Below are 23,786 nucleotides of genomic sequence, written 5' to 3' on the forward strand. Positions count from 1 at the left end.
GGATTCAGGCAGAGCTGGGTCCTAATCGTCATGGTACACTAGCAGTGTGACCTTGGCCAAGTCTTTTTGCCATGAACGTCTTCATGAATACCTGCTTACCTGTGAGCATTAAATGAAATCCTTGTGTAAAAAGACTTTCAGGCTGCTTGAGGCATTGCAGCTCCTCTAACAAGTGGCTCTTCTTTCCTTTTCTTTCTTAGAAGCCATCTTCTCCAGGTACTTTTGAAAGTTCACCAAAAAAGCTGGTTTGGAAGGTTTATGTTAGTCTAGTGCCTGGACAACTGGACCATTTCTGAATGGTCTTCCTTCAGTCTGTTCTATGTGGGTGTTTGGGGAGGGCTCCAGCTGGGATATCAGGGAGGTGATCCCAGGGTCCAGACAGCACCCGTCCTCCAGGTTTGCTCGGGGTGTTGCTCAAAAGATCAGGACTCAGTTTTCAAGTCTGGAAGCTGGCTCTCAAGATCAGATGGGCCTCAACACAAACCGACCAGCTCTACCCACAGTGATGGCTGGAAGTGAAATGAACGATGCTTTTGCAGTGCATCACTATCCCGTGAGCCACGGCCGACCTCCTCCGGGGGTCTCATGTTCATGGAGCCCCAGCAGCCCTAGAGAACCATGGGAAATCCGGCCCAGCATAGGGAAGCTCATTTATCTCACTTGCCCTCCTTCCTACCTGGAGAGGCAATTCACCGAGCTTGCTGTTTCAGCCAGCTATTAGATAGATCGTGAATCATTTAACAATTGAACCTTTACTGTGTGTATGCACTCGATAAAGTAATTATTTATATAAATTATTAGCCTTTTTTTTTTTCTCCACGGCTGCCTGAAAAAAGCTACATTGACACCGGTACAGGTTTTTGTCAAACGCATAGATGATGGTAAATTGCTTCGTCCAAATTACAATAGATCTCAGCATCTCATGGCTTTGTTTGTCTCCGATGTTCCTTCAAAGGACAGAAAGCACTTTTGCAAATGCCCTCTGAGGTCCTGCCGAGTTAAACACTCCTAGATGGAGATTCATTCTCGTTTTGCTGAATGAACTGTTACAAAGATCCTGCCCGCAGGGGTAATGTCAATACCTGTGAGTAAACAGATCACAAATAGGTCTTTTGCACAGAAAAAGCCTATCACTGCGCATTTCAGCAGCCCTGGCACTTCCCACATGTCTGTTGGATTAAATGAACCATTTGTAACCTGGGAGAAAAGAGACAACCGCTAAGTTCAGGAGCTAAGCAGGAATCACGTGGCAATCAGATAAAAACCGAGGCTGCTGTCCTCATTCAAAATCCCAAAGACCTAAGCGATCAAAGAATAGTCATGTGCGTGAGCATTGTGTGGGGGGTTTGTTGTGGCTTTTTGAATTTGTTAAGTTCAGAAACATGTCTGCTTTGGGAAAACCAATCTCACTGCTCAGGGTACATCCCTGTGTCTGCATTGCATTTTTTTTTTTTTTTTTTTAACCTAGATGACTCATTTCTTTCCAAGGAAGAGACTATTTCCAACCAAGCTGTGAGTCAAGTGATATTTGATAACGGTATTAACCAATAGATTGTATACAGAAGAAAGTGCAACATTCCCAAATATCCTGAAAGTTTCTATTCGCATCTGCCAAATCTTGGAGAAAATTTCTAGTTGAGTTTAGTCATAAGGAGCTCATTATTTTGACGGTAATTCGGTTTGTGTATATAACACCATATACTACTATAATCCAGGTCCCCACCGCTGGGAGGGTCCATCGTCCCCCACATTTGGGGATTGTATACAACCCCCCTGACGCCAGCTCACATCCAGATGTGGAGATCAACCCCAGGGGAGAAGGAAAACAGCTTGCCTTGGACTCATCAGGAACATAAATCAGGAGTGATCCCCATGGCTTGTATCCGATTAGCAGAGAAGGAGCAAAGCCCTTCCAGGTGTCTTGAAATCTCAGAACATAAATATAGAATGGAAGAAATGGCACCTGCCCCCCTCCCCTACCCCTTGGCCCCCAACAAGGTCTCAGGGAGGCTTGTCAACAGATTACCCTGCAAATTAACTCTGTCCATGATGAATCGGGGCTGGTTCTCTTGGATGTGGTATGGATAGAGGGAGGTGGTGGAGCAGCTTGTCCAGACACTAGTAGGGAAGTACAGATTGAGAGCCTCTAAGCAGCGTGGGGAGAGTGGAAGTAGACAGTTTTGGCTCAAAGATGACATGGAATGCTTTCGTTCTGGCTGTCTTGTGTAATAGATAAGATGACAGGTCTAGTGTCAGGCTGCCTGGGTTCAGATCATTGGAGAGTTTCTGAGCTGCTCTCTATCTTCATCTCCCCGCCAGGAAAGTGAAGATCAAAATAAGAACTGGTTCGTGTGGTTTTGTGAAGAGTTTGTGAGTTAATCTGTGGGTTAGTGACCAGCAGCTGTTTCATCATACAGTAGAATCTCCTCCATCTGATAATGGAGTACCAGAGGATGGAATTATGCCAACTGTAATCATGACTTTGCTTGGATTATTTCAGTTATCACAGCCTGAACTTTTACACAAGTGAGGTCCAGAGTCACTCACCACTAACGTCCTCATTAAAGTTTCTCTTAAAATAGGCATCCTTCGTAAGCAGCACCTTAGCAACTCTCACAGGTTCAAGAACTGTCAATTATCTTTCCTCTGTAACGGACCTACTATGGCATCCTCAGTTTATCTGACGATATAATGAATAAGCATTTCAGCAGTTACCTGGGACCAGGTAATCCTCTGGGGATTGGAGACACAGTAAGGACCAAAATGAAGTCCTCAGGACACCCCAAAAGAGAAATAGATAACGAAGTTGCGATCAGATGAGGTGGTAGAAATAAGATGGTAAGTGAAGGGGAAAAAAAGGAGTGGTATGATGCTGACAGTGGCCGTGTTGGGAAGTGTGGGGTAAAACTGAGAGGAAAAGCCTTTGAAGGAGGAGGTGATGCTGGAACCAAGAACTGAATTAGAGAATCGATGTTTAGGGACTGGACAAAGGCGAGAATCTTTATTACTGAGAAGCAGCAGTCAGAGGAGGCTAGAGGAAAATGAGGCCTTTTAGCCTCATACAGTAAAGAGTTAGGCCAGTAAATTCATCTTGGGCAATCAAGCCAGCACAATGTCCCCATCTTTTTTCCTTTCAAAAATGTGCCTCACTCTCCAAGTTCAAGTTCTTGCCAGTTCCTTCGCCGCATCCTCATCAGACCTATAACAGCCTAGAAACTTCTGGCTAATTTGGATTTGACTAAAACTTTTGTACCATGACGTTATGTAAAGAGATTTCAATTATGGTGCACAATGTTTTGTGAGTAACTACCTCCCATAAAAAGTTAATTAATCAGGGCTGTGTCAATTTCCTCGTGCCATGTCAATTTGCTGCCAGGTAATTAATCACTAATCACCCACCAAGCAGCAGGCCGGGGTGGGGGGGACAATCCAGGAGCCATTTATTGTCTTTCCCCAAATAAATGGCACATGCAGCCAGGAAGAAACACATCTTGCCTTTCATAATATTTTTATCGACACTTTCGTAAGTTGTAATAGGCTGCAGCAACAAGCAGCTGCAGTTCAATGGAATATGAATATTAAAGAAACAAATGAGCGGAGATTTATAGGACATTGCGTTTCTGTTATGTCAGTTTTGAGATTAAACCGAGCAAATGAACAGTGAAAAATTACTCTTCCATGTGGAGAATGGTGATTAGACTTGTACATTAATTAGAAATTTTTGTTTTCCTATTCAATGCATTTCAAATGAGGATGTCCTATAAGGAACTGTTTGTCCAAAATGTAGATTTATTCACTTCTAACCAGCAGTATTTAATATCAACATGCATTTTAAAATGAAACAAAAGCCGATCCCAAATGTGCATTTCAGGGATAAATATATGTGCATATGAGAACCAGAGAGTCCAACAAATTGAGTAGCCATTTTGGTCTTTTTGTAGATGACTGCATGGATGGAACACTCCCTTTTTACCCCCAAACCTTGAAATGACTAAATTTCAACCAAATTGAAAGCCTTTCCATTTTGATTTTGACCTAGAACTAAATAAATATGGTCCATCATATTACGTTTTCCATTTAATGCCATTTAAAGACAGTGACCTAGTTGTGTATAAATTCTGTGCTACAAACCAATTTTATGTACCTTTCTTTGAGATTTGTCTTGCAAAAATGTGCAAACATTTTTGCCATTTGGAAAAAATCATCAGGTTTTTTGGGGTTTTTTTTTTTGGACAACGCATTGTGAGGTTTATCATACAGTGCTGTGCCTGTGAAATTGAGCTATAGCTGGCTGTTTATTTCACCTCGGTATGTTACCTATTATGCCACGTCTTAATTTATGGTCCAGCTTATGGAACGGGAGTTCCCTCAAGGGGAATCCTGCAGAACCGTGAACCTGCTGTTGAAACCGCGTCTGCACCCCCAGAATTGTGTAAGTGAATATTTCCTACTGTAAATTACCCACGGAACAATTCAACCCCAAATGAGCATGAACATCTCTGTCTTAAAACATTTCAAGGGTAGGGGGAGGGTGGCAATTATGAAGCAAAGGAGAGGAAGAACAGACAAAGAGAGAGCCCCCCCCCCCCCCCCCCCCCCCCCCCCCCCCCCCCCCGCCTACCATCCTAACGGCACACCTTTTCAGGGCATCTGGCAACCTCATGCAAATTCAAACCCGTGCACAAATGCAAAGAATAATTGCCCGTTAAAGCAGTTGTATATTTTTATGGCTTTGATGCAGAATCTGCCCCCCTGTCGGGTTTTGCATCTGCTACTCTTCCATCTCTCCCAGAGCTCTAAAACTTTAATATGCAGTTTATAACCCTCAAGTATTTTCCACTGGTTTTGTGTTATCTTCTCTTGGGATTTCCGGGCTGCTGAGATGATCTCATTTGTGTTTATTTTCGAAGGTAAGCACCATATTCCTAAAAGAGACGGGGGGGGGGGGGGGGGGGGGGGGGGCGGCGATCACGTGTTCCTCACCGTAAATACATAACGCAGAGCTCGTCAGAGGTGGGAGGTGGGGGCTTTGTCTTTTCGGGGGACAGGCAATAAGCAGTTGACACTTTGGTAAATGGCCCATTGGGCGGGGTTGATACACCCACACATCTTCTGTTTAAAAATGTTGATTTGCCTTGATAGTTGAGCACCTCACAGCACGCCTCTGGTTACATTCCTAAAATTTCCATTTCATTGAGTTCATTGGCGAAGAACTCCTTATTGCCGAGAACTGAGATGGCTACTCTGCTAACCTCCTCCCAATATGCTCTGGATGTAAATCTAGCTGAAGGTTGGGAGTGGGTGGGCTGCGGGTGTTGACGTGTCAACAAGATGTGCAATTGGTATTTGCTCCAGAAGCTCTTGCCGTGTTTTCTTTGAGAGAAACTCATTTTTAGCTTATGAGTTAAATCCAATTTTCGTTGCAGTGATACCAGATTTTTCACTTTGATTCATGCTGGATCAGGTTTAAGAGGAAACCTTTCCAGTATAATGAACCTATATATTTTTTTTCCGGTCCCTTTTCTTCTTCATGCCAAGAACTAAGGATTTATTTGGTATCCACAAAGCATCCTGAATACTTTCCATCGTTCCCCATTGATGGTCTGTTTACATGCTTATTAACTTGAAGTTCAACTGGAAAAAAAAAAAAAAATCAAACTCCAGCGTTGGCCTTCAGAAATGCCTCTAATTTGGTGTCTTTTCTTTCTAACATTGTTCTTTAATTAACAAAGAGGCATTTACAAATATTGGAGAGGGTGACAGGTGGATGGCTTTTATTAGCATTGATTTACTCCATCTCAGAAGTGGAGGGGACATTGTGAGTTTCCACCTGGCATTTTGCATTGGATTTATTAAACATTTATTGCCCACTTCCTGGATCCAAACTCCTGAACTGGGGTATTGATAGAGGACATGATAGCTCAGCAAAAGAGACGTGTCACACTGAAATATAAGCACATAATTAAGATGTCTTCTTGTTACTGAGCCCAAGTCCGTGTGCTCAGTGCACAGTGAGGCCGCACAATACCTACATGTCGGAGTTTGGAGCACAGGAAGGGTTATTGCAGGGACATGCAAGGAGAGGGGTGGCTCCAAAAACCCCAAACTCCCCAAATGGTTTCAACAAAGCCAAGGTGAGGGAGGGCCGTGGCTGGTTGTTGCAGACTTCTTGGTGTCAGAATCCTTTGTTCTTGTAGCTGTCGGGTAGGTCAGGTCAGGTCAGGATGTTCCTGTAAACCTCCAGCAAGACAAATGTTATTCTCTGTTTTGAACTTTTTTATCTCTATATGAATGGGAAAGTGTTATACCCTGAAAAGTCAGAGCCTTGAGAATGGGCTATCCTGTCTATTTCAGGCTCTAGACAACATTCTTAAATCGAAGCAAAAGTAATAGAATACGAAGGTTTAAGTGAAAGAAAGAGATCTAGCATGGAGTCAGACTTATTCTTCCCTATTACATTCTTTTTACATGGTTCAAGGATAAAGCCGTTTTGGTTTTGTTTTAATCTATATCTGAATCATCTTAAGTATTCGCTTCACATATGCAGTTAACCATGATCTATAAGCCAACACACCTGGTAGGCAAGTAAAAATAAATAAATCAGTTCCTGCCATCCCATGTGAGTCTAAAGGAAGCTTGACAAACAGTTGTGGGTTTTTTGCCGTTGAAATTGACCATTTGGCAAGAGAAGAGAGCCACACTGTCCTAAACCAGCCATAAGGGAAAAGTCCTCTAATGGAGATGGGGAGAAACAGAAGGCATGGCTATAAGTCAGGCAAGTTAGGCATTATAACGATTGCTATTTTCCATTGTTCCTTGTTGCACACATATATTGCATGCAGAGACTGAGATTTGCTGGGTTTCTAGGGAATGCTGTGTGGGGTTCCATGAAGGGAGGAACGTGACAGAGTTCCTTTTACAGACCAGACAGGCATCACCTGTCTGGGGAAAACGTTTGAGCCCTGCTTTTCCCCCAGAAGTAGAAACCAATCTCCATACCCCGACACGGTGCAGCAGTAAACGTTAATTTAAATGAATTGAGGGTGGGCAGTAATTCCCAGTGCAGTAGATTTATCCAAGTTGTCTCCCTTTTTATCAGAATCACACATATTCCAAGTCTGGTTGCTATTTTTGGGCCAGTACAGCACCTTCTAAGTATGGGCATAGTGATTGTTTTTATAAAGATGAGTGAGATCCGGTGTGTTATTTGCACACTGTTTATCTGCAAATCTTGGGCAGGGTGCTTTGTATAAAGGACTGGATTATGGAAGGTGGGAGAGGAAGAGGAAGGGCCTCTACTGTCCCAGAAAGAAGGAGACTAACGTGGGTTCACCATCAAAGGGTGTCCACGCATGGTGTTAGGTAGCTGATACCTGCGCTGTGTCAGGCAGTTTTCTAAATCAAATAGCAAAACAGATGGCGAGCACTGCCCTCATGGAGCTTGCATTTTAGCAGTGGTGAGAGTCTTTTTCCTTCTGTTACTTGATCAATCAAGTTACTTGATTGCTAGTACACCCGGGAAGGTTCATGGCAGCATTCTTCAGAAGGAGATTAGAAAATAAATGGAAGGGAGGAAGAGAAGGAGGGAGGAAGGGTGGGAGGGAGGGATGGACGCCTAATCTGGCCTCTGTATCTCAACACCGAATTAAATCTTGGCGACAGAGTTTTGGGTGAAATAGAAAAGAATAGCTTTATTGCTTTGCCAGGCAAAGTGGCCACAGCAGGCAATGCCCTCAAAATTGAGTGTCCCGACCTGGAGGGGGTAGTGAGGAGTTTTATAGTAATGGTTCAAAGAGGAGGGCGTGATCAGCTCGTGGACTTTCTTCTGATTGGTTGGTGGTGAGGTAAGTGGGAGTCGGCATCATCAACCTTCTGGTTCCAACCGGCCTGGGGTCTAGTGCTTGGGGGCAGCATACAGTTAACTTCTCCCACCTGGCAGGGGTTTCTGTATCTACAAAACATCTCAAAGATATTGTTATATGTATCCCTTGAGGGGGAACCAGGACTCTGTCCCAAGGCTGCACTATTGTTTCTTGACTGCCCCTCCCTTGTCTTCCCAACCCCTCCGTTTCCTGATTAGCAACTGTTTGAACCTGCCTGTTGAAACTCATGGAAGGGGACACAGAAGGGCTTTTGTGCCCAGGAGCCCCACGGGGTCCTGCTTATTTTCTGGAGGGAGGAAGGGAGGGAGGAAGAAAAGAGGGAAAGAGAAAGGAACATTCATCCATCACGGTGACTAGCTAGAGACTTCCTAAAGAGACCCCTTGGCCAGCTCTAGACGGCAACAAGAAAGGGATAGCTGAGAAAACCATCCATCTGGGAGACTCATGTGCCTTCTCCATGAAGCCCCTGTTACAATGGAACCTCCTTATTTTACCTAAGGGTACTTGGCCTCCCAGGAAGTTGATGTGCAGTCCTTCCCTTGTTCCTTTAACAAAATAAGAATCCCTCTAATGGGCCCTGCTTGGAGCAGCCCAAAGAGCCTGGTATTAAGACCTGCAAATCCCTTATCCTGCATCGAGAAGGATATTTTCTCCCTGCAGCAAAGGGGGTACAAAGTGGCATCCTGGCTCTACCCTTCTAGCAGCTTGTGTTCCCCTCGCTCTACTGCTGAGCTTCTGTTTCATGTTCTATCTCAACATCTAAATCCTCCAAGAATTATTGTAAAACCTGCTTGTCGCTGAGAGGGATCTTGTCTGGCTCACTCCATGCCTTAGCCAGCGATAATGAATGGGTCAGCGTAATTACTGTGTCTCCTCACACAGGCAGCCAGCTGTTCTGCCAGATTGTGAACTTTTCATTTGCTTTATTTCAAAATCCAAGGTGTTCCTCTGAAAACTTAATATTTGAACTGTGGCAAGATAGCGCCGGAGTCAAAGGCACGCTTGCTCATTTTCTCCCCAGTCCTAAAGCCAACATCTCCTATCTCATGACTCCTGGGCTTTTACGATGTTAGGATTTCCCTGCTTTTCCCATTGAGGTTGACACCTCTTTGCAATGTCAAGAACAGTAGCTGAAACACCAGCCAGGAAACATGGGTGGTGAGGGCTGGAAAGCTGAGAATTAAGTACTGCTGTATGATTTGTCTTGAACGACAATTAAAAAAAAAGAAATAACCTGGATGGTCTTCTCAGACATAAATAGAAAGATAAAAATCATTCTGGCTTGATTCTACCACCCTAGCATTTACCAGCATCATCACAGAAGGATATGGTAGAATCCACGAAACCGGATAGCTGCTGGCCATTCAAGAACACACAGAGAATTCCAGATGATAGCTAGTCTGCCTTCACTTCCGGGTCAAGGGTTATATTCCACTCCATGCAATTCCATGAATATAGAATTGGGAATGGCTCCTGTGGGAAATCCCACTTCCTTCTTCTCCCCGCCCCTTGCCACCCACATGCAGCTGCAAACCTACTCTATCCAAGGACTCTGGGAGTAATGGGAATTGATGGGGTGAAGGGCTTCTACTCTTTATTTCTTTTCTTTTTTTTTAATTGAAGTATAGCTGATTTACAGTGTTGCATTAATTTCTGCTGTACAACAAAGTTATTCAGTTACATATATTATATATATATATCAATACATTCTTTTTTTAGTATTCTTTTCCATTATGGTTTACCATAGGATAGTGCATGTAGTTCCCTGTGCTATGCAGTAGGACCTTGTTGTTTATCCATTCTATATATAGAAGCTCGCATCTGCTAACCCCTACCTCCCACTCCATCCCTGCCCCAGCCCCCTCCCCCTTGGCAACCACCAGTGTGTTCTCTGGGTGGAGGGCTTCTACTCTTGAATGTGATAGCGGGGAGGGGAAAAGCCCTTCTCAGCCATTTGGGTGCAGGCAAGTTTAACATAATATGAAATACAACACCCTGTGAGAGGCTAGGTATTCAGCAAAATAGAGATCCCGGCAGAGGGAAGCTTGGATATGCTGAGTTAACTTGGGGAAAGAGCTTCCTTGGCTGTGAGGCCTCTCTGAGTCTTTATGGTCCTATGATGCCAAGAGAAGCTGTGTCCTTCCCAGCCTTGCCTGTTGTTACCACCACTTTCTGAAATCCCAGGGGAAATGGAGCAGGGGAGGCAGGGCTGTAGATGGGGAGGAAAGCCATCCCACCCTGGTTCATATCACCTGTCTCCCTCTCTCTTGAAATCCTCAAAGCTCCTGTTAGTTAAGCAGGATGAGGGGAGAGAATGGAACAGGGAGAGAAAGTTCCCTGGATAGTCTGTCAATCATTTGGCTGGACCACAGCGCACGGTTCATTCACTTGTTCATGCATGTAAGTCATCTAGAATCTACTGTGTCCAATATCTAGAACCTACTGTGGACAAAATCAGAGGGCTTCTGCTGACGTGGGGGAGGCGCAGGGAGATGCAAAGATGAATGGGATATGGTGGGAGGCCTCAAGGAGCTGGCAGATGAATAGAAGAGGTAAAGGTAATAAATGACTGACTTCCCTCAATACCTGTGAGAGGTTGGGTATTCTGCAAACTAGAGTTCCTGGAAAAATGAAGTTTGGGGGTTCTGGGTTAATGGTGTTAATGCACTCCCCTTACCTTAGGACTTTCTGAGCCTTTAATATAGAGGTCCTGGGACAGTATTTTCCTAAAAAAGCATCCCCTCCACGGGATTCAGTGTGGGCAACAGTGCCTGCTGCTAAGTGGGATGGGACAGGCATGGCCAGCATGGTGAGAGCGGTGAGATTCAGTGACAGAAGGAGCAGGAAGGCAGAGGTGGTGTTCTGAAGGCTTCAGGGGCCCTGATGCGTGAGGATTTGCAGACATCCTAGGAGGAATGACACCCCAGGCAGAGGAAGCCATAAGAATTATCAGGGATCTCAAGCATCAGGCTTACTTTCCCTGCTGACTCCTCACCAAGTCATTCTGCTCAGAGAATTTTCCCCCAGGGAAGAAAACCCTGCCCAAACCCTTTCCTTCAGAGTTGAATTCCCACACTTCTCTGCAATTATGTTTGTGGTAGAAATGGTTTTATAAGCTGTATAAATGGTTAGGGGGCTGATGGGACCTTAATAATAATTTGTTTCTTGGAGCCTTTGAGGTCCATACACTTACGATGTGTACACTTGTCTGTAGGAACGCAGTATTTCAATTTAAAATTTTTAACAAGCAATATAGGTACCTAAAGGAAAATAAGGAAAAAAAAATTGAAATGGGTTGGGGAAAAGCTATGAATAGACAACTAACATTTACTTATGAAGTTCAGCCCCAGAGATAACTACAAACACATTGAAATATGTATGTATATGAATTTGTATATATAACTATATAAATATGCACACACATATAAATATGCACATTTACATATTCACATACGCATATGCATGCGTACATGTATATACACACAAACGTCCAGGTATATTGTATATACACATATATATACATATATTCACATGCACACATGCTTATACAGATGTATGTGTACATATCCACATATGCATAGTGTGTGCTCATCCACATGTATGTTACACTATGCATATGTGCATATGTATGCATGTGGATAGATGGGTGATAGGTAGACAGATCTGAGAACGCACTGCACACACATCTTGCAATCTGTTGCAATACCTTTTTAAAAATTTAAGTTTGTGCAGTGAGCTTTTCTCCCGTTATTAAGAATGCTTTGTGAAGGTCTGTCCTTGACCTTGGGCACAGGGACCACGGGCTGAACTAGCCCATCCTCTCTGGAATCAGGCCTTGGTCTCCTCCCTCCTGCCCGCCTTTGGAAGCCTGACTCTGGGAAGGAAGCGGGGCAGGTGTCCAGCCTTGGCCTGCGGGGAGAAGGGTCCTGAGTGGGGGGCGGGGGCGGGTGGTTCCCTCAGAGGCAGGAGTGCCTCTGAAAGCTCTGCTGTCTCCTGTCGCCCGCAGTGCCCGGCTTCCCGTATCCAGCCGCCACCGCCGCGGCCGCCTACCGAGGGGCGCACCTGCGAGGCCGCGGCCGCACCGTGTACAACACCTTCCGGGCCGCGGCGCCCCCGCCCCCGATCCCGGCCTACGGCGGGTAAGTGGGGCAGCCCCCCGACCCCGGGCGGGCCTCCCGCACCAGCACCCCTTGCGTGCGATGTAGCGCATGCCGGCCTTGACCGCCCCCCCGGAACCGCCCGGCATGCAGCCCGCGCGCTTGCTGTGCAGCACCTTGCAAAGAGTCTTGAGAAATGAGTGTAATTCGTCTTGTCATGGTTGGTGCCTTTAAGCATTCTACATGTCACATTTTGTTATGTAAATTCTCTTTGAGACTGAATGCTGGAGAACAGAGAAATGGTTACAGCCCAAGACGTCTTTCTGATGATTGCAAACATCTGGTGATTAAGGAGGTTGGATCACATTTGCCCTTTGAATCCCTCGGTGGAGGGACAGGAGAGTTTCAAACGTATAATTAACTGGGGCGGTCTTGCCCCCCTCCCCAAAGACATCTTGTGCTTCAAGGTGAATGAACCTTTGGCCCAGAAGAGAAAATTAGGTGTCGAGTCTAACGCGAACTCTTGAAGTTCAAAGAAATTGGAAGTGACTCATTTAGTTGGATTTTCCAAAATGGCCTTTGCCTTCCTTTTTCCCTCTCTGAGGACAATGCAGATTGATTTGTTCCCCAAGGCCTGTTTGGTCTTTCTGTACGTGGACTTTGCTATTGCCAAGTGAATATCAAGGAATGGTGGTGAATGCTGAAGAAAAAAAAATTGGTACTGGTGTAATGGGCTGCTTTCTTGAAGTGCTACCCTTTCTGCCTCGCTGTTAGGAATCCTCCTAGAACATTCTGGCCCCCTGGAGTCGGAGAGAGGGAAGTCTCTAAGGCAGTGGTCCTCATGGGACATTGGGAATGTCTGGAGACATTTTTGTTTGTTGTGATAGCATCTACTGGGTAGAGGCCAGGGCTGCTGCTAAAAATCCTACAATGCACAGGACAGGACGGCCTCCCGCCACACCCCCCAACACAAAGAGTTACGGGGCCCAAATGCCAATAGTACCGCTCAAAGGAAAACTCCGCTATACCCAGCACAGTCTGGCCAGGAGACTGGCTTTCTGGTCTCTAGAAAGAATCTGGCTATATTCAGGACTGTGTGAAAGGGTTAAATGCATTTGCTATAGCTCTGTGGCTTATCCATCTTTTAGAAAACCTGAATAAGCCTAGAGCACCTCTATTCTGATGACAAAGGGAAACACTCTTTGTTCATTATTTATTCATATCTCACGCATTCCCAAGTAGAGCATTTGAAGTGTTTTAAAAACAAATGCAATGAAACAAAGTTAAGAATATTAAGAAGTGAAATTTGATGAAATCATCAGGAAGGGAAAATAAAAGCAGGGAAATAAGACAATGTCCATCATTTCTTGTATTGTCATTAGAGTTGGATTAATTCTGAGCTTCTTAGTGCAATTCTGAGCTTCTACTGCAAAAAAGTTTCTAAAAATTTTTTTTTTTTTTTTTTTTTTTTTTTACCGGAAAGGTGGAGGGTAATAACGAACCAAGGATGAATCAGCCTTAAATTCTCCCAACCCTCCAAAACAATGCGTCTGCAGGGCCTAAGCCTTATATATCTGACTGTGTACTGTAGGAATCATTGATAGTGTGACCATTATCTCCAGCCCACAGTGTCGAGCGCATCTTTAGATTCAAAAAGGCAGAAACAAAGATTTGTTATTCCCAAGGTCACATCATGAGTTATGAAGAAAAAATAAGTTACCCTTTAGGCTCATGAAAGCAAGATTCATAAGCTGTAAATGCAAAATTGCATGTTTATATCACATTAGTTTGTCTGAAAATCATTATCTTACCTTAGTAGGTGGTAATTGTCGCTTTTTGGTCTATGTACCCTCAGTATATCACTACTATATTGAACAGAAAAAAATAAAATTGTATGGCTTATCCTCATGTGAACAATTTATAAAAATCTCAGAGTAACGCACCTGCTGTAAAACTGAAATTGGCTAACTTATAATGAACTTGCTCATTGCTGGCAATAACCAGGTATAACTAATGCCGTGTTCGCCAGGGAGAGAACCAGGCATCTCCAAGCGGTGAAGCACGTTGTTGGTGACTGCTTTGGACATGATTTCATTTTAATATTCCAGTGATCTTCCTAATCATTTTGGTTATAATGGTGAATTGTGCCTCTTCACTGGCAATATTATGGTTGGAATTCTGAAACCACACCTAGTAGGAAGAGAAAATTCTCAAGATCGGCAGAGTAAGAAATTCAGAAGGGCTAAGGGTGTGTGTGTCCATGTCTGCATGTTCTATAAGAGCAGATTGAAAAGGAGGAAATTCAGCTAGTTGCCTGGGTGTTTTGCTGGATTACAAACTGCCCGGAGTGCTTTGAAACCAAATGAAAAAGTGTGAACTCAGCATCTTCAGTGAAGGTTCCTTTACCTTCATTGGCTTAGGCTGAAGGAGTCCATGGGGGGAGGGGCCGAGAGGGGCAGCCCATCTTGGAAAGGAAAAGAGCTGAGCAGGACACAGCGCAGACATTGGCTGGAGTAGAGAGTGCCCTGATCTATGTTGAGTGGAAGCAAGTAGCAGAGAGGTTGGAAACCCATTTCTGTTTCCAGGATGACATTATCAGGATTCAGGTGGTCCCGGGAATAGTGTGCATTTCCTGTAGCTGTTTGTCTTCAGAATCCTTTAGTTTCCTGATTTCTAGATTTGACTGTCTTTCCTCCAGTCCAGTTCAGCTTAATTGCTTCTCTCAGCTTGATGCACTGTCTTACGCTAAGGATGCTGAGGCAAATGGCGCCTTTGGAGGAGTTTCTTACAGTCAGGCACAGGGAACACCATAGATGCTAACGATTTCAACAAATGCGATACGTGATAAGATAGGGTGTTGAGTGGGCACCAGCTTGGGTTCCAGAAAGCTTCCAGAGAGAGAAGAAATCCAATCATTACCATTGTAAATCAATTATACTTCAGTTAAAAAAAATTTTTTTTAATTTAAAAAGTTTAAAACCAAAAAAGAAAACGAAAGAAAGAAAATCCAGGAAAAATCCAATCATTTCCTAAATTGCCACATTAAGCTCTCATTCTGCGATGCTCCCTCATACTCAGGGGTCCCCATCTTTTTATAAGCCATCACCTAAGAAACTGCATTTATTAAGGAAGAATCTATTTTTCCCCATTGTCACCAATTGAAGACATATCTGTCATCCTAAACCTCTGTTTTCCATGAAGTATCCAATATGAATACACTGTTACTAAAATCGCAAAGGAGAATGTGTCATTTATCCTATGTCCATGTATAGCTTCCATTTTTTTTTTTTTTTTTCTGAGAGATTGAAAAAAATCCACAGAACCTCCAAGGCCACCTTTGTGAAGCCTTGAGTGACCCTTGGAAGTATCCCACGTCAAGATGGTCACCCAGGAGGATTCACTAAGGATGCCCTTACATTTCCTTTTACTCATTTGGTTTTTCCCTCCACGTCCTGATATTTTCTGAAATTCCTCCCAGCAAGTAAAGAATGTAGGTTATGAAGAACCTATGAATGTAGGTTATCTCCTCTTTCTCACATAGCTAAATAGAAAGTTATTGGGACATTAATTCATGATCACTCCTGGTGGCGGGGGGAAGGCTCTGCTTGGACCAGGGATCACAGGAATGAGAGGAAAGCCCTAGACTGGGCCAACCAGCCCCTTAGTGATTGCCAGCACTAACTGAGTGAGAATGGGCGATGAGTCAGAAAGCTAATGTCTACACAGTCTATAAGATTGTTACAACCCTATAAAGGCACAGACTGTGGGGCAGATGAGATTGGCCCCTGCTCTTCTATCTCATACTGCCCTGGGTAGCTGACTTAATCTCTGCAGCCACAGTTGCCTTAGCAGGTGGGTGAAGACTACACCTGCCTCCGTAGGGTTGATAGAGGATGAAACAGGGAGATGCAGGTAAGGTTACAACTTAATCAGTTCCATCAAATGGCACGTGTTACGTGAACTGTAGCTACTGTTGTTGCTGTTGATGTGGTTATTGACTTTTTATACTCCCCTCTTTCTCAAGGGTCCCCTTTGGCTTATGTTAAGCACCCATATCTTTCCTTCCATGAGTCACATACCCATTGGCTGGGGGACTCCTACAGGTCACAGACCTCCATTCCCCATAAGCCACAGAGATGCCTTTGGACAGAGGCACTTCAGTGGTTTATGGAATCTGTAGATCGGAAATAAAATATTAACTAGTGAACAGTCTCAGGGAGAGCTAAATGGACCAAGTCGTCCATATTTCTCCTTGCATTTGCTCCTGGAGTCTGTTTAGATAAACGGCTACCATGTCCAGTGTGTCTTCCTAGGACTCATATTTGGGAGAAATTACCCATTGGGTAGTTGTCATCTAAGGGAGCTGGCAGGCTGATGATGTGTGGATGAAGATGGAAGGTAGAAGCGTCAGAGACACATACACCAGACTCAGTACAACATCGGATGTTACAGGGCAGCAACTAAACCTCAGTCCTCTCCCCACAAAACGCTATGAGATTGGCCTCACCAAGTTCTTGTTCTTAATTAGTTAATTAATTCATTAACAGCACCTTATCAAGTGCCTACTATGTACCAGTCATATTGTATGGGGCTAGGGATATAGAGAACCATAGGAGATTTTTAAAATTATTATTATTATTCTAAGTTAAGCACCCAGCATTTGCTATAGGGTTTTTATCTTGGCTCTCTGGATATTTTTGAGCAAGACATTCTGTACTTTCTCAAGTCATTAATTATGTCACATGTATGTACAACTTCTCAGAGTTACCATGAGAAGTATTTTGAGGTGAATATGCTACTCTAAGTACAAGAAAGATATGGTGGTATCCCAGGAAAAAACTTCTTACAGTTGGTCAGTTCAAGAATGAAGCCCATACACAGGGCCTTTGGGAGTGCTTTCAGGTTAGGTCCTGAAGAAGCCTTTAGAACAGTGTGTGCAAACCTTTCCTTCTGTAAATCAACCATGATTTTTGGTTTTAATTTATAAATGTCTTATCCTCAGATTGTATTATCTGATGCTTGGGAAGTTTCTCGATGAACATAAACATTAGGTCATCATCACCTAGCCCCAGAATACTTTCCAGAATTCTCTTTAGCTGTTTGGGTTTTTGGTTTTGCCGTGAATTCTTGTTTAAATTCTCAGCCAGTTTTAAAATGTAACCTCTTACATTAAAAAAAAAAAAAGCCTCTTAATTGAGTGCATTTAAAGACAACACTCTAAGTCAGTGGTTCTTAAATTTAGGGGGAGAAAGTGGGATGTCACAGATACCTTTGATAATCTAATTAAAATACGTATTTTCCCCAGGAAAATGTCAGTGTACATACACTGCACAATTCTATACAAATGCCAGTGAGTTTATGGACCCACCTGATATCCATTCAAAAACAACTAGATTTGAATGCATTAAAAATATTATTTTCCACTTGGAATGGGCAGTAAGATAAAGCAGCTTTAAATAACCTTTCCTTCAAGAATGTATTTGTGGTTGGGATATATTATGTTACACAAACAGATTGTATAGTTTGGGCATCGCATGATTTCTTTCTTTCCTTTTTTTATAAAGTAAACTAATTTGCTATAGTGCAATCACTCCCTGCTTGCATTCATTCAGATATTTAACTCCTGTTATTACCTTTCTAAGAAAATGAGATGTGCATTTGCATTACGCTCTTGCAAAAGCATATTGCAGTTCCGAAGATATTACAATTACCTTTGCATGGCTAGACAGACCGCCTCTGCATTAAAATAAGGCTGCACCTGTTCAATGCATGATGGCAACTCTCTTCTCTTGTACTGGGATGTGGCTAATTTATCGATAGCTACGCATTAGACATCATCCCCTGCCCTCCTTTCCCTTCACATATGCACCTGTTTAGTGGGGTTTTAAAAAAATGTTTGGATCCATTCTTGAAAACCAGCATGGGACTTTCTAAGAGCTTGCCTATAACCAGCTCCTATTTAGAATAGGACCTAGGAAGCTGACCTTCGGGGTTGTCTCAAATGTAAAGTAAAACGACACGTGGAGGTTGGTGCTCCACAGGGCAATAAGCCTATTAGTCCTAGGGCCAGCAGCGTCAACATCCCCTGTTACTTGTTAAAAATGCAAATTCTTAGACCCAACCTCCCCACCCCGCCATCCAGATCTATTGATTCAGAACCTCTGGGCTGGGCATGGGGCCCGGCCATCTGTGTTTTAACAGGCCCTCGAGGCGGTCCTGATGCCTGCTGAAGTTTGACCACTGCTGCCTGCCATGGCAATTAAAAATTTGGGCTGTGAAGCCAATACAACCTGGGCTAGAATCCCAGCTTCTTCGTCAGTACCTAGCTCTCTCCGTTTCACTCTCTTGATGTCCAAAGAGGCTATAATAACATTATCCATCTCATAGGGATATTTTGAGGATTAGGTGGGATAATGATAATTAGGTCAGACTAGGGATGGACACAGAGGAATCGCTCTCTAGGTGTGAGGGCTCGTGGCGATCATATTCGTGCTATGACTTAGGAAAAAAACACACAGTATTGTGATGAAACTCGCAGCCCATCAAGTGGCTTCGTTTCATGCGGCCAGTGAGGATGGCCGTGTCGGTTCCTAGTTTTTTGGAGTCATTGTGAAGGTAGATCACTCACCCTCTGGTTCGTTTCTCTCCAAACTGTGCAGGTGTTGCCCGTAGTGAAAACCAGCAGTCCCTACCCTGGGCGGTTTGTAAGAGCAGCTAGAATTCTCCACTTCCTTTCTTAGGGAAACCACCACAGTTGGCTGGGCCTCCGAACGCCCCCAAACTAGAAATTATGCCCTGGACCCTCTAGACGTCGGACCTTGCATCGGCTGTTCCCTTTGCCTGGCTTGCTTTTCCTCCCTAGTTCCTCTTGAACTAGCTCAGGCACTGGGGTTTCTGGGCCATTCGCTGGGGTTCCCTCGCCTCCGATGCCAGCCCTCCTCCTTCCGTTACCAGGTCAGAGCGCCATCGTTCCCCTCCCCCGCAGCGGCTCTCGCGGCTGCCACCTTACATCAGTGTACCTGGCTTTGTGCCTCCCTGTAAGCTCCCTGAGGGCAGCCTTAGCTGGTGGACTTGCCCTGAGCCTCAGCACCGTGGTTGGAGTGTAGTAAGCCTTTCAACAGCAGAGGAATAGGGCTCATCAGTCAGTTTGTTTGCGTCTGTTCAAATGAGACGCCACATCACACGTTCCCTTTGGTTCTGTCCTGTAAACATGGGATGTCAGAGTCCCTGAGTAATTTTCCATGGTCCGTGGTGGAGGGCAGAGCGTGACAGCCAGGTCACCCGGCTGAACAAGCCTAAGGCAAACATCGGGGCCTGTTCCTGACTCACTTCTGGGAGCTGTTGGTACCAAGAGGCTTGCCGTCGAGGCACGCAGCTGGCCACAGTGCACAAGAGCTTGTCCTGATGAAAGAAGGGGCCCTTTTCTCAGCCAGAGCGCTGCCTCAGCCACTCCTGGTCCTGTGTCCCCTGGAACAGCCCCCAATGTCTGCTCCATGATTCACAGAAGAGCAGACACAGATGGGGTCCCCCTCTACAAATATTTAGAGAAAGGCATCCCTTCCCATGTTTGAATGTGTATTCATGTTTGGTTAAATATTAATATATTGTTCACATGTGCATCACATTCTGTCTAGCCTCTTGCACTGGTATCCTAAGTCCGGGTCCAGGTTTTTGGGGTTTTATTGTTTGTTTGTTTGTTTGTTTTTGGCCTCACCACGTGGCTTGTAGGATCTTAGTTCCCTGACCAGGGATCAAACCCACGCCCCCTGCAATGGAAGCTCAGAGTCCTAACCACTGGACCGCCAGGGAAGTCCCAGGGTCCAGTCTTTTAATCTTACCCCCACTCCCCCAATGACAACAGCCACTGATGCTGAATAACCAGATGAAGATTCTACCCAGAATTGCTCTGTGTCACCTTCTGTCACCTACTAATGGCCAACCCCCCCTTTAAACTATGGGCAATATTCACTCAATAGATATTTACTTACATCTTCAGTGTGAAAAGCAATGTGTTGGCCATCAAGCGGGATAGAATGTCGAGAAAGCTATTGGGTGCAACTTTCAGGGCGAAATGAGCTGCCTACACAAATGCCTTTAATATTTGACCAATATTTAAAATTGTTGGACCAAGTGAGGATTCGAGGACCGGAAAACGTGATGCTGGTGTTCACAGGAAGGAGGAAAAACTCCGCTTGGTGTGGCCACTGGATAAAGCTCATAGCGGTGTGATATTTAATTAGAACTATGTTGGCAACTACCTTGCTCATCGCTTTGCACACATCACCTAACTCAGTCCTCCCTTGACGTGGGCACTTACCTCCTTCCCCATGTCACAGATGAAGAAGTGAAGCTCAGATAGCTTAGGTCATTAGTCCCAGGGCACATAGCTGCTGACTGCTGAGGCTGTGACCCAGATGCCCGTGTGTTTCCTCTCTAACTTGGCTCTTGAATGGTGCTCTGCTTTTGGATGAGGTTATCAGGAGATAAGCCTTCCCTGGCACAAGGACCAGCACTTGCAAGGGCGTGATGTCATGGAGGAATGGACAGCACTGATCTGATCGGCCTGAATGATCAGCTCTGGGCCCAGTCTTGTTGGCAGAGGCCAGCCCTGCCTTCCGACCCCCAACAGGCAGTATCTTTTTATGTTGGAAATGTTGAAAGAGAAATCAAAGCCTAGCTCAGGATGCCACTTACCTCGGTATCTCGGATTAGGGTTTGACGCTGCTTGACAAGTGCTCTTGTGAACCGGAGCCCCTTTTCGATCCAAATAAAAACAGCTGAAAGCGATTCCTACTGACCTCCTTAGCATGTGAAATCCCTGCCCCGTTTTTAAAGATGATGGTACTTGGGGTTTAGCCAGTCAACTCTGGAAAGCTCTGAGAGGCACACTGCAGTGTTCTCCAGCAAACCAGTGTCACTGCCGTGTGCGTGTGTGCATGTGTGTGTTGTCAAGTGTCTCCCCTTGGCTCTCGATATGCTTGGCTTACCTGCGGGTCCACTCTGCTCCTGAAACCTGCTGGAATCCTTCGGTAATCAAAGTCCTGCTTCTGTTAGGACTGCAGCTCCATTCGACGGTGGGGCGCAGTGGAGAATTTGCGGCGGGGCGCATTTGACAGAATCATAAATCATCTGTAAACTCCATGGGAGGAGATCAGGGAAGGTTATTAATAACAACTGCTGTCCTTTGGAAACATGCCTTAGAAACCCGCATTTTTGTACTTGAGATGTCCTGGGATCTTCACAAAGGCCTGTGAGGTGCGCAGGCCACATGGGATCCTCATTAAACCCGTTTTAATGCTTAGGAATTTTAAGTCGGTTTCCTAGGATCACAGAGCTGTGAGCTTCTTTTCCTGGATATTTCACTCGAGGTAAACCAAAAAACTTCTGGAAAAGTCCAAGATCTTTTATTTACCCCGTCCTGTGAAGTCCCTTCTCTCTGAGATGACTAAATGGATAGCAGTCAGAGAGCTGCTGTGAGGTCAGGCTTGTTCAATCATTATGTGGGGTTCTGCTTAGTCTGGCTATAATTTATGTGAATATACACACAGACATAGGCATGTACACACATATGACTCATGAGCCCACATACACACAGATGTGCAGACACATACTACTACACACATCATATGCACAATATCTACATTCATATACACATGCACACACATGCACTTATACACATGTACATGGTATACACATGCACACACGTATGCATTTACATGTTCAAAGTAACACACACATTCATATGCATATATACGCACGAAGCACGCCCATATACAAAAGCACACATATATTCTTGCACACACATCTACACACCTGTTCACACACCCGTATTATTAGAGATATTCTCCTACATGTACCATAAAAGAGGGGCACATGGAATTACCAAATAGAATACTAGAGTGTGAAAGAGTATAGAAGAAAATTTCTGAAATCGTTTGGATCGTGCAATGCCCCTGAGGTCATTCGGCTATAACCCGTATTGAAAATGTGCCATCCATACCCCTGCTCTTACCAATCATATATTTTAAGCAGATGATTTTTTTTCCGGGGGGACCTAGATGGCTTGGCTGAACGCAAACCCCCATCCTCATATCTGCGTGGGTCACTTAAAATAAACGTGAATCCTCTTTGCATTTCTGCACCCCTCCGGAAAGATTGGAAAGTCTGGTACCCAGCACGCCACCATGTCCTGATTCTGGGCCGAACACCGAACCCCAGCCTAATTTTCTCAGTCTGATGGACTGCTGTTGTCTCCAACCTCCTTAACCAATCTGAAAACGATCCTCAGTTCCTGTGTTTTGGATCTTGTGACCAGACTAACTTTGCCAGTGCAGGGGTTGGTGTGTCTGCATGGGGAAATGCACTAATATGAATGTTTTTCTTTGTGTGTGCACCCTTGCAGTGTTGTTTACCAGGATGGATTTTATGGTGCAGACATTTATGTAAGTATTCATTAACGTGCATGCCATCCTTGTTTCCTCCCGAGTCATTCTTTTTACAAGTTTGCTGCAAATTTCTCTACTGGGTGCCGCCCATTTCCTCTTCCTGTGAGAAAGAGTCCAAAGGCGTGGAGGACTGAAGGCCTGCTCATGATAGCCGTCGTGCTGTTGAGTGAGTGGAATTAACACCCTGATTAACTTCAGAATAAATGCAAAACACCTTCCCAAAAAAGATGACATTTTTTTCCCATGTCAAATGAAAGACCCTCCTTCAAAAAGGAATCCTCTCTGAAGTTCTCAGTATGGTCTGTGTGTTTTCAATATAATATGTAGGATGACAGCTGTAGTTACCAGCTGTAGAGGGTGAAAAGATATTTTCATGGCTGATGTTTTGGATGTTTTCTTGTAAACATATTTAATTGTTGATCACTACAGCCCTAGAAAGATATTTCTTCCCCCAAACCCCATTTCTCTCTCTCTCTCCCCCATGGATGATTTTAGCAAGAAATATCTCCTAACAAAATACAGACCAACTTGAGCATTCAACTCTTATTTTTTTTCAACTCTTTATTCCCTCCATTTCCCCAAAACAGTTACCTGATTTAGAATCATTTGTCCAATTTAGAATTGTTTGTTTAATGGTACCACTTTATTAAGCTTTTCACTTTTAGGGAAGAGGAGGATGTGTCTCATTATGGGGCCATAATTAAATTTACCGAACTTGATCTAGAGGTAGTTACTCACCCGTGGTATGATATTAGCAGCAATGTTTTGAAAATGACTTGGAATAAACACAATTTAAAAGAAATGGGTGGGGTTGGAGGGTATTTTCTAAATCATACCATTATTTTTATTACGAGGGACCTCAAATAAATGCAGTGGAATCATATTTGTTGTTTTATAGATTAGATAACAAAGAAAAATGTAACCATATTTCTGATCAAATTGAGGCAATTTACTAGAAAATAGGAAAGACACTAGTTATTTAATTTCCTTCCTTTCGAGTTTCAAATAATTACAATTTTGAGGCAGAGTATTAATCTCCATCAATGATGAACTTGGGTTTTATTATAATTGCATCAAGTACATTTATTATTATCTGTGGGTTAGGTTTTTTTTTTTCCCTCTTAATGAAATGAAAGAGCAACCTACATGTTCCTTATGCACCCAGGGAACAACCTATTTGCTTCTTGTGTGTGTAGCTCCGTCCACTCCTTCTCAAGTCCTCTGTTTCCGAACTTTGAGTCTATATCATTTTAAATAGAAAAGCAGGCAGGGGCTAAACAGGCTGGACCTCCTCCACATCCTCAGATAACCCATGAACCCAAACATCAGTCTATATACCCTTCCCCTAGGGTAGCCTCTGG

The 23,786-nt window shown here is 44.1% G+C and overlaps 1 protein-coding gene across 19 annotated transcripts in view; it reads left to right on the plus strand.

Annotated features, from left to right (window-relative positions):
- RBFOX1 (RNA binding fox-1 homolog 1) overlaps window positions 1-23,786 on the plus strand; it is a 2,209,300-nt gene that overhangs the window by 2,139,069 nt on the left and 46,445 nt on the right. For 17 of the 19 annotated variants that reach the window (XR_009497779.1, XM_059898915.1, XM_059898899.1 and 14 more), the window contains one exon: window positions 11,890-12,022. Coding sequence is in view for 18 of the 19 variants with exons in the window: in XM_059898915.1 (XP_059754898.1) it covers window positions 11,890-12,022 (133 nt within the window). In the remaining variant the exon portion in view is untranslated. Of the gene's footprint in view, window positions 1-11,889; window positions 12,023-22,382; window positions 22,453-23,786 lie in introns of those variants that run through there. The other 2 variants (XM_059898910.1, XM_059898917.1) reach the window with 2 other exon arrangements.

Source organism: Balaenoptera ricei, chromosome 15 (genome assembly GCF_028023285.1).
Source record: "Balaenoptera ricei isolate mBalRic1 chromosome 15, mBalRic1.hap2, whole genome shotgun sequence".
Taxonomy (NCBI): Eukaryota; Metazoa; Chordata; class Mammalia; order Artiodactyla; family Balaenopteridae; genus Balaenoptera; species Balaenoptera ricei.